The sequence below is a fragment of the Tamandua tetradactyla genome, chromosome 5 (assembly GCF_023851605.1).
Source record: "Tamandua tetradactyla isolate mTamTet1 chromosome 5, mTamTet1.pri, whole genome shotgun sequence".
Taxonomy (NCBI): Eukaryota; Metazoa; Chordata; class Mammalia; order Pilosa; family Myrmecophagidae; genus Tamandua; species Tamandua tetradactyla.
In genome coordinates, this window is record NC_135331.1 from 127759794 (window position 1) to 127773693 (window position 13900).

At 40.0% G+C, this 13900-nt stretch overlaps 1 protein-coding gene across 1 annotated transcript in view; it reads left to right on the plus strand.

The window, feature by feature from the left end:
- Nucleotides 1-314: 314 nt before the first annotated feature.
- RIMS1 (regulating synaptic membrane exocytosis 1) overlaps nt 315-13900 on the plus strand; it is a 490334-nt gene continuing 476748 nt past the window's right edge. Inside the window, exon 1 of the mRNA XM_077162224.1 lies at nt 315-762. Coding sequence (XP_077018339.1) covers nt 599-762 — 164 coding nt within the window. The 5' untranslated portion in view covers nt 315-598. The remainder of the gene's footprint in view (nt 763-13900) is intronic.

Sequence of the window (13900 nt, forward strand, 5' to 3'; positions counted from 1 at the left end):
TGGGCGGAGCGGCTCCGGGACTGGGTGGCTGGCAGCTCTGTCTGCGAGAGCAGCAGCATCACCCGGGAGCGAAACATCGGAGACTCCGCCTAACTGACACCCAAACTCTCCCTCTCCCTCCCGCAGCCCCAAACTGAAGGCAGCCCTTGCCGGGGAGCAGCAGCAGCGGCGCCGCCGGCGGCCGCGCCAGCCCCAGCCCCAGCCCCGCCCCCGCCCCGCGCGCCCAGCCCGCGACGCCCGGATCGCCGGAGCCAGGCGCGAGCCCTCGCCCCCTCGCCGCGCCCGCCGCGCCCCCGCCTGCCCGCCCCCGCCGGCCGAGGCTGAGCTGCGGGAGGCGGCCGGGCCGCCCGGAGCCTCGCCAGGGCCACCACAACAAAGGCAGCATCCGGGGCTGGGTGGACGCAAACAACCATGAAAGCCTGGGTCCTCTCTCTCTCCGGGTCTGCCGCTGCCGCCGCCGCCGCTGCTCCTCCTCCTCCTCCTCCTGCCGCCGCCCGGAGGGCTCCGCTGTGAGGGGGAAGCAGGGGCGCAGCTGCTGGGCGTGAATCCGAAAGGTGAGAGGGAGACAGCAAGAGGAGGGGGCGGGCAGGCCACGAAGATGTCCTCGGCCGTGGGGCCCCGCGGTCCTCGCCCACCCACGGTGCCTCCCCCCATGCAAGAGCTGCCGGACCTGAGCCACCTGACCGAGGAGGAGAGGAACATTATCATGGCAGTGATGGACCGGCAAAAGGAAGAGGAGGAAAAAGAAGAAGCCATGCTCAAGTAAGCCACCCCCAGCCACGCCATCCGTGCCTCCGTGCCTCCATCCGTCCATTCACCACTCGCTCACCCAGTCCTCTCGGGGAGTGTGGGGGAGGGGCGGGGGAGGGTGCTGGGTGCGGGCGGAGGCGCCCGTCTTGGGGCCAGGGGTGCTGGGCTTGAGCAGGAGGAGGATAGGGGGACCTGAGGAAGGAGGGGATGCCATAGAGCTGGGAGAGAATGGCTTGAAATTGGGTGCAGAGGATGTGGACAGGGGCCACCCTGGTGGCGGGATGTGCAGACGCTGAGAGAGAGGAGCTGTTCCCACCCAAGTGGAAGGACCCTGGGCTGAGGTTAGGGGGCAGAGGATGAGGAGAAGAGAGGGGAGATGGGATGAACAGATGCTTAGTACAGCTCCTCTTCTCTCGTTGGAGTTGTTTAGCAGGTTGGGATTACCCCAGTCAAGGATGCCAACATTTATATAATAAAAATGCCTATTTTTAGTGTTCATTTTGTACTCATTCATCTCTCAGATCAAGGTTGGATCTTTTGGGGGCAGTTGCCATCTTTGGTAACCTGCCTCCCCAGCTTTTCTTCAACCTTCTATTTGCAGTCTTCTACACAGACTATCAGTGCCAAGACAAATTTTCTTACCCATATAGAATGCCATTGGCAATGCAAAGTTTGTAATAGCGGGAGAAGCTGATGAGAACTGGCCTGAATAAAATAGGTCTCTTCCCAGAGACCTCTGAGGCCTGCTCATTCCCAGTGAAAGTAGTGCAATAGGGGTTGAATATTTGTAGCCTTCTCTTATTTAGAGCCTGTCAGTCCTAAGGATCTCTGTCTTGTACCCCTTTTTCCTGGGTTTGGGGAGGGGATGGAGCTCACTGCTGGTGGTGCAAGAGTGTGTGACACTGTCGGTGCTGCTGCTTGCCTTTGCCTCAGACAAAACTGCTTACAAGATACTGGCTTAGAGAGTAGCTTTTCTTGCTCTTTGCCTTCAGCTGTAGAGTGGAGCTGAAGGGGATCTCAACCTTGCTTCCCCTTGGGAGGAATGTATTTCATATATTCAGGAAAGTTTTCAAATCTGGACTCATGGGGAATTTGGAGACCCTGCCTGGGACTAATTCTTTGGTGTCCTGATCTTAAGCCAGAAGGTGTACCTGGCGACAGGGGATTGGTATAAAGAGCCAAAAGGAACCTGTTGCATCTGGAGTTAGCTGACAGCAAAGAAGGGACAGGGAAGGGACGGGAGTGACACCTATGTACAGACCACACCCAGGAGGGCCTCTCCCTCACCTGTAAGATTACCTCCTGAAGTGAAGGTTTCTTCTGCTTCCACTCAGTGCAGCAGTGCCTCACAGGAAAGGAATTGAGGGAGGCTGTATTTGCAGACCGATGGGTCCTTGACCGGTGTAACTGCCACCCCGATGTGGGTGGAGGATATTGAGGAAGAGATGGGGGTGGCAAGTCACAGAAAAATAGTGGAAATCCAGTCATTCCTGCCCTTACATTATAGACTCAGAAAGGGGCCATTAGTTCGGAAGGCCAGAGGTGGTCTGGTTCAATTAAGAGCAGCAGGTTTCTGAATTCCCTGCTCCTCCTCATCCAAAAACAAATACTTTAAGCCTTCTGGCTTGAGGGAGGCAGAACCTTTGATAATCTGCTGCCTGTCCCTAGAGGAACAATGACGTCCCTGGTGCTGCAGGCTTCCCCTCTTCTGAGACTGGAAGTAATGGATGGTGTCTGATGGTGCTGCTGTTTGTCTGTCTGGTTGTCAGTCTGTCTGTCCTCACTGGTTGTAGTTCTTACCACCTGTCCTAGACGCTTTTCTGCTGGTCAGGATTTATAGGTTTGCTGTTGTTCCTTTTGGTGTTTGCTGCAGACAGCAGGTGGATGGAGGCCTCCAGCAGCCACTGGAAAATATCAGCTGCTGCTTGGCAGTGTCCGGATAGGAAGGGGAAGGCACAGCGCAAACAGTGGCCATCACGACTCTTCATTGGCTGTTTCAGGGATGGTGGAGAGTGACTGATTTTAAGTGGGATAGAGTGAGTTTTAGGTTAAAATCTCCAATCTGCTAAATGACTTGACAACAATTTTAAGATGGTAAGGGCTTACTTATGTATACAAATAAAAAAAAATTAGGAGCACCATCTAACTGGTCATGTCTAAAACATCTTTTCCACTGCTGTTCCTGTGACTGCTTTCCACTTGCTTATAAATATTGTTCCTTTATTGCAGGGATTCATAAAATATTGTGGTATGTGATGCTGTTATACAATAGCCCTCTATAATCCCAGCCTCTGCATCAACTTTAATCAAGTCTTCTTTGCTAATATCTTGGCCTTTTGAGCTTCACAGAGAAAACAGCTACAGCATAGTAAAAGAAGAGAAAAAAAATAGAAGTAGAGAGTTGAAAGGATGGTTTGAGGATGGGAGCTGAGAACCATATTGGCAGACTGGTGAGTGTTTTAGAATCCCAGTTTGCTGCCATGTAGACATGTGATATCGCCCACAGTTAGTGGAGCAATGCTATATTTTTTGTCAGAGGGCACTTTATGTCCTAAAATCTGGGATCTTGAGGGCTATTCAAATGACACATATATATGGGGACTTAATGGCACATAGTCATAGTTGGTGGACTTTTCTAAATTTTGTATTAAAAAAAATAGGTTGGAACACACATGCTTTTCACTGGGCTTTAAAATATTTGATAAATTGTGTAGACATTTCATGGTACTGTTTTCTCCATCATATCACATATTTGAAACATTGGTTTCATAAGATACGTTACGAAACAGAAGTCCTGGTGACAGAACATTAGATTTTAAATTCACTTTTTAATCACTGCAGAACCATCACTTTGGACTAATCACTGTGCATGGTGTCTCTTTACAATATATGAAAACAGATGTTAATAGAGATGGAAAACTGGTGGGTAAAAATGCCAAAGCATTATTACAAAACATCAGTTAAAATATATCTGTATAGTTTCATCAGCCTTGATTATAAATTATTGCTTAAATAATATTTGGATAATGTCTCTAAATAAATGTCAGTGGGAAAAAATCAACAGGCCAATTTTGTCTCAGGATTTTAGAAATTTTTCTTGAAAATAACAAAACACTTTGTCATAAAAAAATACATTTTATTGGCAAGGTACACCAATCTTAAATATCATTGCCATCTAAGTAGAATATTTGACTTCTTCAAATTATTTAATGATTGATTTAATTGTCTGCCAATAAGAGGTGTTTTCTTAATCTCGGTAGGGTTTTTGGTGTGTTTGTGTGTGTGTGTGTGTATTCTGGCGACTTTTCTAAACCTAACTTCCTCAATGAATACTCCTTAATATAACAGTCCACCAGACACCATGAACCAGTATATTACATGGGTTGAAAACTTCATTATCTGGGACCTAATTCAAGAGTAGATTTCATTAAATATGAAATCTTATCCCTTTTTCTTATTAATGTTTCATAGAAAAAGGAGCTACCACATAGTAAGAGAAGAGAAAACATAATAGAGAGTTGAAAGGTTGGTTTGAGGATGGAAGCTGAGAACCATATTGGAATATTAAATGTTTCTTGAGCATTTACTTCATGCCAACCGTTATTCTAAAAGATTATTTAATTTATTGTTAAAGAGTTGAATTATGCTCAGATTTTACACACACACACACACACACGCACATTTATGTAAGTATATATATAATATCTCATTTGGTTTTCACAATAGGTAAGTCAGGTACTCTAATTCTTGAAATTTCATCTTACACTTGGAGAGTTCAGTAATCTCCTAAACAGATACACATGATGTGACTCAACCAGAATTCAAACCCAGACCTTTTATTGTAGGTCAAGGTATCTTCCCACATACTACACTGTCTTTCTACCAAAATGAAGCTTCCATTTCACCTATATTTTCCATAAGTGAATTTGTGGACTTACCTCATTTTCAGAGAAATGGTCTCGCAAGAGGTTAGGCTGATTCATAGAATCAGCTGCTAACTAGAGAAGAATCCAGGGCTTCACAGACATGCAGCGTTTTTTTTTGCAGCATTTTCATGCAGCATTCTGTGGATTGAAGGAAAGGGAATTGTCTCCAATTCAAAGATAATATAAAGCTTCGTGGTATCGCAGAAAGATAACTTTGGAGTCAGGCCTTTCTGGGTTCTAGTTCTAGTTTTGCAAGGTACTATCTGTGTAAACATGGGCAAGAAAATTTGATTGGGATTGTAAGATTGCATTTTTCCTCTGAATCCTGCAACCCATGGTGTCAGTTGGTTTGTAAGAGTATTGATTTTGGACTTTTCACTCTCGTCCTAACAGTAAATGTAACACTCACTTTTCAATCATTTGTTATAGCCACTTTTCACATGAGAGAGGAGACAAAAAGTAAGACGAGTGGATGAACTCTTAGAACTTCAGTGTTTCCTCTGCCAACCAAGAATGGTATTATGGCCAAAATGTATCCATAAGGCTCAATATGAGAGATCCCATTTAGCAACTGAGAAGAGAAGGTAAAATAGATTGGGAAATCTGGGAAGGGATGAGCATAGAGTTCCCACGTGTACAGGTATCATATTTTCATTGGAGTTCACAGAGATTTGCAAGTCTATGTCCAAAAACATTCTCTCATTTTTCTGAGTCAGGAATGGGTGAGAAGGGAAAGGAAAAATTAGGTAGTGAAGAGAGGTGAAGAGGTGATAAACATGAACAGGTGCTACCTATTCCAAGATGCCATATAAAAAGTAGAAAAGACTGCAGGAGAAAACCTTTTTCATTCAGGGTTTAGTATTCTTAGCAGCGTTAATGGATAGGGTCAAACTAAGGCAAAACAAACCCTGGACTCTACTGGAATTTTCCACTTTCAACAACAACCTTTCTTAGTTAATGAACATACCCAGAACTGAGTTCCCAGGTACTTAAAGAGGAAATGTGGAAAAGGCAAGCCTAAAAAATGAAAGATGTCATGAGTTATCAGGAGGATATGAGCCAAAACTATTATTCACATTTTTTTCAAGCACGTGTTTGACTTTCTTTTAACTTATGTGTCTTCCTTCTTAACCTGAAGTGAGGGAGGCATCATTTAAATCAGAAGAGTAGTAAGTTAGAAGTAGCTTATAGATAGAAGTGTGGGATATATGCGCTATAGCTGACTTGGATAATAAAAATACAATACCTTGGGGGTGGTATTTGCTTAACTTGTTGACTTTAAATCTTTGAAGTCGCTATCCTCTTAAGTCTTTTAAAAAGTCCATCAGCTTCGGATATCGCGGTTTGTTTCCCTCATCTATTGGAGGAGACTGATGTTTATTGAGCGCCTACTGTTCATGAGGCATTGGACTGGGTATTTTGTATATTTTACTCTGTTCCATGTTCTCTTCTTGAGGAAAAGTCAATCCTGTCCATTTTCTATTATTTTTCTAGTATTAGTGAAATTACCAGAACTAGGTAGGCACTTTCCTGATGCTTTGCTCATGATCTTTGATCGTGGTTTTCAGAGAACAAAATTTACAAGGAACGAGAAAAGAGCTTTGACTGGTTAGTGGCATTATTTTACCCTTTTCCAAGTATTGCTATTTTTGTTCTCTGGTCTGACCACATGTAACTCACTCACCCTGGGTGCGCCTGGAACTTTTCTGATCTATTTGCCCTTTTATTCACCTGTTCTCACTGTTCCCTAATGTATTGGCATTTTCCCACCTTTATCTTCTACCACCAGATTATCTCCTCTCTGTAATATTATTCTGAAATTTTATTCATTAGGTAGCATATTTCTAACAAAGTGTCGTAAGGTATTAAATTAAACAACATGATCGTTGTTTCATGTGTTAAAATTGGGTCAAACATTGGGCTGTTCAGAGAGAATAAAGGGAGTGTTCCCTGCTTACAGCCTGATTTTGTCTTTGTTCCTACGAGTTGAAAACTGTCTTGGGACAAAGAGGGGTGGTGATCTGGTCTTTTAACATTATCTCTTTCTATGGATGTGAACATAAGCAAGATTTGTTAACTCATCCAAGTCTCCCTTTCTTCATGTGCAAAGTTGAATTCATAACGCCTGCCTTTTTATCCTGTGAGGTTTTAGCAAGAAAGTGGAGGCATCTTTAAGCAGGAAATTGATGTACCAAAAGAAGATGGCATTATTAACTTTACTTTTTAAAACACTGCAAGAATCTCAAGATCACTTTTTCTATGACTATCACAGCTACTAGGTGTCCTTTCAAGATGAGAGTTTGTAAAGGACCCATCATCCTGTCTAACAACGCCCTGTGGCTAGGAATGTAACTACCTGTGTGAAAATTTGCCTTTCCTTGGCAAGAGGTTTAAGGAAAAATAAGAGTCTAGGGTTTGGGGGTCTAAGGTTATATTTACATTCTTTATTTCTTCCTGCTTTCTCATTAAATAGCCTACAATTGATATTAGCACAAAAAGCGAAGTAGGAAAAATGAAATTTGAACTAGGTGAAAGTTAACCTGTTTAAAAAGTAGGAGTGAAATTAACTTCAAGTTGATTTCCTCATTGTTTAATAGAAAAAAATTGGAGACACAGGCTGATGATTTTTAGTGTCACTAGATTTAGTAAATGATTTGTTTTCAAAGTTAGCTAATAAGGGGTCAAGTAGTTATTTCTCTTTCATGTCAGTTTACTTTGAGTGATATAGTAGGTTTATGTGTTTAAGACTTTTTAAAGATTCTGTGCTTAATGATGTAGGTTTTCTCCACGTATATTCTGACATTCTTACATCAGTCTATGTACACTTGATTTCATCCAGGCCAGTGTTCTGTGGATGGCAAGAGGGAGGCATACTACAGAATTGAGGTTAGATTTTCCTACCTCTGTTGCTATCCTGAGAAAACTTCCCATCCACATGAATCTCTACTTAAATGCAAAAGGGAGTTATTTGAAATGAAAATGGTTTGCCAGGACAGTACCTGTTTATGCTAATTTTCTTACTATAATTATGGATCGTACTCCTTTTTCTCAATTTTACATTTCAGTATGGACAAGAAATAATATAGTCTTCACCTTTATTAGTCTTGTTTCCCCTACCTCAGATTTTTCGTTTAAAACTTCATAAAACCAAACAATTAACAATCATGAAGCATGTCCTTTCGATAAATATTACAAGCTAGTTGTAGACATAGAATCTCGAATATCATTATTTGGTAAATGTAAGTGATTTTACTAGACTGAACTGTTATCTTTTTTGGAGTTTGATGGAAGACAATCTCCTATGGAAAAGTTAAAATTTTAAATTTCTCAAGTAATAGTATGTGTGAATCACAGCTGCAATATACAGGACTCTGAAAAAACCTCCTTTGGGCCTTGGGAATGAGCAACCTGCAGTTTAGAGGAGACACCTTTAATATGAAAATACATTTTAAAAGATTTTATAATATAACTTTTGATAAGCCCTCTAAAGTTTATATAGTAAAGTAAATTAATTTTATGGAAGGTGATTTCATGCAATCTGTAAGTAATTAATGCACTTCATTGGAATACTAGCTATTTTTTTAAAAATACAGTGAACCCAATAGAATCTTTATTTAATATGGAAGATAATACCTTACTATTTAATGTTATTTAATATATTTTTTGTGTTCCCTGTCATTATAACGGGTAGTTATTGTCAGAAAGATGCTATCATATTTACATAGTGACTGTATGTGAATTGTAAAGCTCTTAAGGTATTTGTACACCATACAAATGTCTTAGTTTCTTTTAATGGATTCTCCTGCATAATGTATGTGTTCACAGGTGGAAACTAGTATTGTAGTAGTTATTGATGAAGTTACTAGCTGTGTTTGCTAGGCTTTATGGTTTCAACTTACATTTCTACACTCAAAGCATTGTTAACAAATACAATGATAAACTATTTATTAGGGTGGCTGGCTGCTTTCTCTTCAATTTGTGTGGTTTACCTTTTGGAAAAAATAGGCAGGTGGTGTATGAAATATCTAAGGAATGTATAAATAAATGTATCAGCTTTCTTTAAATATACGGCCTTGTATATCCAAATTTAGAAATTCTATTCAGGTCAGAAAGATTACTTAGTGTATGTGTAGAAAAAATTGAAAACAAGAGTAACGTAACCAAATGACTTTTCCTTTTATATTTCACATAGCTTAGGAGATTTATCTTCTTCATCTATCACTGTATTGTAATATATTGGAGCTTAAGTCTTCTTTCCTATCCCTTTTTTTTTCTGGGGACAAATGGATGTGTTTTACATCCTGGTATCTGAAATAAAAAGATATCGAAATGAGCTGGCTCATTTGTTTTAAGTTTACCACTCAACTACCTTTGCACCCCAACTGAACTAGTTTTGAAGGTGCCATTGTTGCTTCACAGTTTGGTGACTCCAATCCTGCTTTTTCCCCTGCCAAGAATTTCCTTTTTAATCTAATTAATACTTACCTAGTCTTTAAAATTAGCTCATGTGACACCTCATCTGGTACATCTTCCCAGACTTCCCAGATCGATTTTAATACTTGTTCTCTGCGCCATCTTCTTCATAACCTTTTTCCAGTCTTGCCTCAGTATAACATAAGCACCTAAGAACAGGAGCATTCTTATTTTCTTCTGTGTATCTCTCATAAAAGTGCAGTGCCTAACACATAATGAACACACAAGTTTAACTCTGTATATGAATGAATGAGTAGATTCAGAAGATGTGGACTGGAGGAGTCGTCTGAGGCCTTCGATGGATTAATAGGGTTTGAGTGGGTGGATGATGATTAATCTAACCATAGGAATTCTGTCAGCGTAGACATGACAGCAAGGAATGAGCTGAATATTCTTGGCTATTGAGAGAACTAGGTTGACCAGAACATACAAGGAGAATATATTGCATGTTGGACATTACAAGGCGAAATTGAAATATCATTTTCTGGTGGTTTGTTGTGTTCTTGATTTATCATCATGGCTTTTTGAATGACGGCATTGTTAAGGTGTTTGAATGCCAGTGTGGGAGAATATAAATAAAACATTTTAGAAAGCAATCCTCTGGAAAGACATACTTAATGGCAACATTTCTTTTGAATTGAAACATCACCAACTTCTGAAACCAGTTAATATATGTTTTCCGAATGGTATTTAGAATTAGATCAATTGCATATAGCCATAAAGCAATCACATTGTATTGATTATATTTTTAATATTAAAAAAAAAACCTAAGCCAAGTCATCCTCTTGACTTGAACGCTCTGAAGGCAGGTATCTGAAGTATCTGAATTGATCATCTTTATAGCTCCATTTCCCAGTCTATGGCTGATGCATGATTAGTTCCTCAATAAGTGCTTACTGAACTGAATTCTGTGTGCTCAGAACACAAAAGCACTGGTCTTTTCATCTCACAGTTGGATTGAGTTGAGATACTGATGGGAGCTAAGAGAACATCTAGTCCAAGGATGGCAAATGCTCAGCACACTGGCAACCTCCTGTACCTAGAACAGCATCACTAATAAATGGAGATGACTCAGAAACTTTCTCAGTGTAGTACTCCAGGCCAATATCTCTTAAGCTCTGGCAATCAAGATGAAACATTCAGCCACCACAGATTTATTCCAACTCTAAATTTAAGAAGAGAAAATCTGAGGTCCAAAGACTCAGGTTTTCATAATTAATTAGGGAAGAGAGGTGGGTATGAGACTCCAATCTTCTATCTGCTAGCTGGGTGTTTTTTCCGTCATCACATTTTTTCCACATGGTTCTATTTTAACTTCCAACCGATTGAAACAATTATTTTAAAAATTCTGGTTTGATTTGCCTGCTCTATAAGATTACATCCTGTTATAGAAAACTCCAAGGAAACTTCTAATTATATTGTTGATTTTAAATTTGGTTATATTGAGTATTATGCAAAATAAGTGAATCACTGCAGGGATTAAGAAATATTTTATCTAAAGATTCCCTTTGCAATGATATTTGTGGCAATGATATTTAAGGTGCACCCATTTTTATTAATTGTGATAAGTTCATTTTTATTTTTAATACTTCTCTGAACATACATGTTTGCAATATATATAATTTATTTATGATTCCAATTAGCTTTTCCTACTGTGCTTTTGAATTATATATTAATTCAAAAATTTATTTGAGTTAATAAATTTATTATTAATGTTTGTTTGTTTTCACTTACGAAATTCAGTTGGTTCTCTATAGGGAAAAGAGCCTCCCTTGGTTCTTCATTTGGAAGTTTGGCTGTTGATCAATGATCCAAGGAAAAATTAGTGGGTGGGAAGGGAATGGCTACTCACTGTTGAAACAACTTGAAATTATATACATTCATCTGTGAACTTATATTTACGTCCGCACTTGTCCACTTAGCTCAGTTGTGCACCTGCATATATAATCTCTTATACCCATATACCTTATATAAAGACTTAAAACATTCCACCTATAAAGTCTTTCTTGAGGTTGATTTTATTTCATTTATAGAAGTTGCATGGTCTGGATCTGCCTCACATTACCTTCCCCATGCTCCTTTCTAGAGACTTTTCCCCTTTGCCATCCTGGAAGAAGCAGCTATGCATCCATATATCCCACCCTAGCCTTGGCTGGTTGGACTAATGATGGGCACTTGATCTAAGGCCAGGTAATTCACTGACTTGCCATATATAAAAAAGATTATCTTCCAAATGTGAAATAATAAACAGGGGTCTAAATAAACGAATGATCCCGACTCATTTGTTCTTGGAACAAAAATGGATTGAGTACTTATGATATGCCAGACACTGTGATAGAACTAAAGATATGGTGGTCAGTTGAACCAGATATGGCCTCTGCCCTCTGTAGGAGTAGGTATATTTTATTTAAGTAACGAATAAAATTTAATTGCTATTTAAATAAACACCCATGTAAAGTTAAATTGATGATAAATATAATACATGAGCATATATGATATTTTGATAAGACATTTTGATATGATATTTCCAGTCTGGTAATGTGGGTCAGATCAGGCTGGGCAAGAACTATTCTCTCTGGATGTGACAGTGAAGGTTGAGCTAAGATCTGGGCATGAGTAGAGATCAGCTAGGCAAATAAGAATGGAAGTACCTGCTAGGTAGAAGAACAGAGAATCTCTGGTGGGAGAGGGAATAGTGAACCTGAAGAACTGAAAGAAAGCTAGTACTGAGGAAGAAGAAAAAGTCAGGAGAAAGCCAGGAGAGGTGAATTTTGACAGGAATTTGGAAAGATTGGAAGAGACAGACAATGGGAGGCCTTCTTGGTCATGCCGTAGAGCTTTATCTTTTTCTAAAGAAAGATATGATGTAATGCTATTAGCGTTTCAGAAAGATTATTCTGGGTGCAGAATCAAGAACAGATTGAACGAAGGGCCAGGGGATATGCTTGTAGGACAGTTAGGTCGCTTTTGGAGAATAGCCTCTGGGCGAGAGATGTCAGAAACATGGACTTTGGTGGTGGTGGCAGAATGTTAAGATTTGAGAGGGATTTGGGAAGCAAAAACTCCACATTTTTTTATTGGATTCAATATGAGTTGACTTCTGGCTTGAGCCATTGGTTTTGGGGAGTATTTCTGGAGGAATTTAAATGTGTTAATAGGGAGATGTTCTGTACATGTAAACATTTGTCAAAATTGATCAGACTGTACACTTAAGATCTTTATATTTTACTGCATGTAAATTATAGCTGAATTAAAAAAGAATTTTGTTGAGACATCAACTACAATGAGAGCTGAGAAATAGCTATTGGATTATAGTAACATGGGGATTCTGTATGACTTCAGAAAAATGTCTTCTGGGAAGTGATGGAACCAGAAACTAGATTGGAATGAGTTATAAGAGTGAAGAAGGTGAATAAATGCAAATAGTATGGGCAAGACTTTCAAAAATATTGTTTAATAAGGGGAAGAGAGACATAAGGGAGTAACTGGAAGAAAATGAGAGGTCCATGTAGGTTTTTTAAATGGAAATTAGATGGAATAATATAATTTTAAGGTCAATGGAAAGAATATTATAAAAAAGATTGTTTGACTAAAAGAGAAAGGATATGTTAGTGACTGGAAAGATGATGGAATTTCTGACTGCTGGTAGCTATTTTGTCTGTGGTCATCCTTTGAGAATGAGGGGAGTTGTAGAAATGAGGCTGAGGAAGAATGTTTGAAATGGTCAAGGAGGAACACAAAAGGATGGGCTTATTAGAGGAACAGATGACTACTGATCAATGCAGGAAGTCATGTTGAGCCATGTGCAAGATGAGTCAACAGAGAGAGAGACTGGCAAAGACAGGCAGGTAAGAGAGGCCTTTTGGCTCATGAGACACTGTGGTAGACTGAATGATGTACCCAATTTGGACATGTTTTTGGTCTTAGTCTGCATTCTCGTAGGTGTGGACCCATTGTAAATAGGATCTCTTGAAGATTTACTTTGGTTCAGGTATGGCCCAACTGAATCTGGCTGGACTTAATCCAGGTTGCTGGAGTCCTTTATAAGCAGGGTGAAATTCAGACTGAGAGAGAGAGAAAAGCCATGGGAGAAAGTGGGAAGTCAGAAGAACCCAGAGCAGAAAGGTGACAACACTGCTATATGCACTGCCATGTGAAGGGAAAGCCAAGGACCCAAGGATCCCTGGCAGCCAGCTCCAGAACACTGCAGTCTTTGGGGACAAAGCATCACCTTGCTGATGCCTCGATTTTAGACTTCTTCTAGGCTCAAAACTGTGAGCTAATAAATTCCCTTTGTTTAAGCCAACCCATTGTTTAGTATTTGTTTTAGCAGCCAGGGAAGTAAAACAGACACCAAAGAGGTCTGTTCTGACATGCCAGGCTGAGTCACTGTGAGGCCTGGCTGAAGTTTCCTTTAAAATCTTGATCTGAGCAAGTTTGAGCAGGCTTCTATTTCTTCCTATCAGAAGAGCTCTTGGTGGGACTTGGCAGGAGTTCTTTCTCTACACAAAAGAATTAGACTAAGTCTACATGTTGAGTCCATATTCATAGAGGAAATATATTTCTAATTCAATAATTAATTAACACATTCTTATATATGTGTGTATTTATATGTATATGTATGTATACATTCACAAAGATATATAAAATCTCCAAAAATAAGTTCTCTGCTATCAAGGTAAAATGTGCGTCCCCTATTTTACGTACCTCTTTTATCCAATCAGTTCATGTTTCTTGCCCTTTTCAAAGAT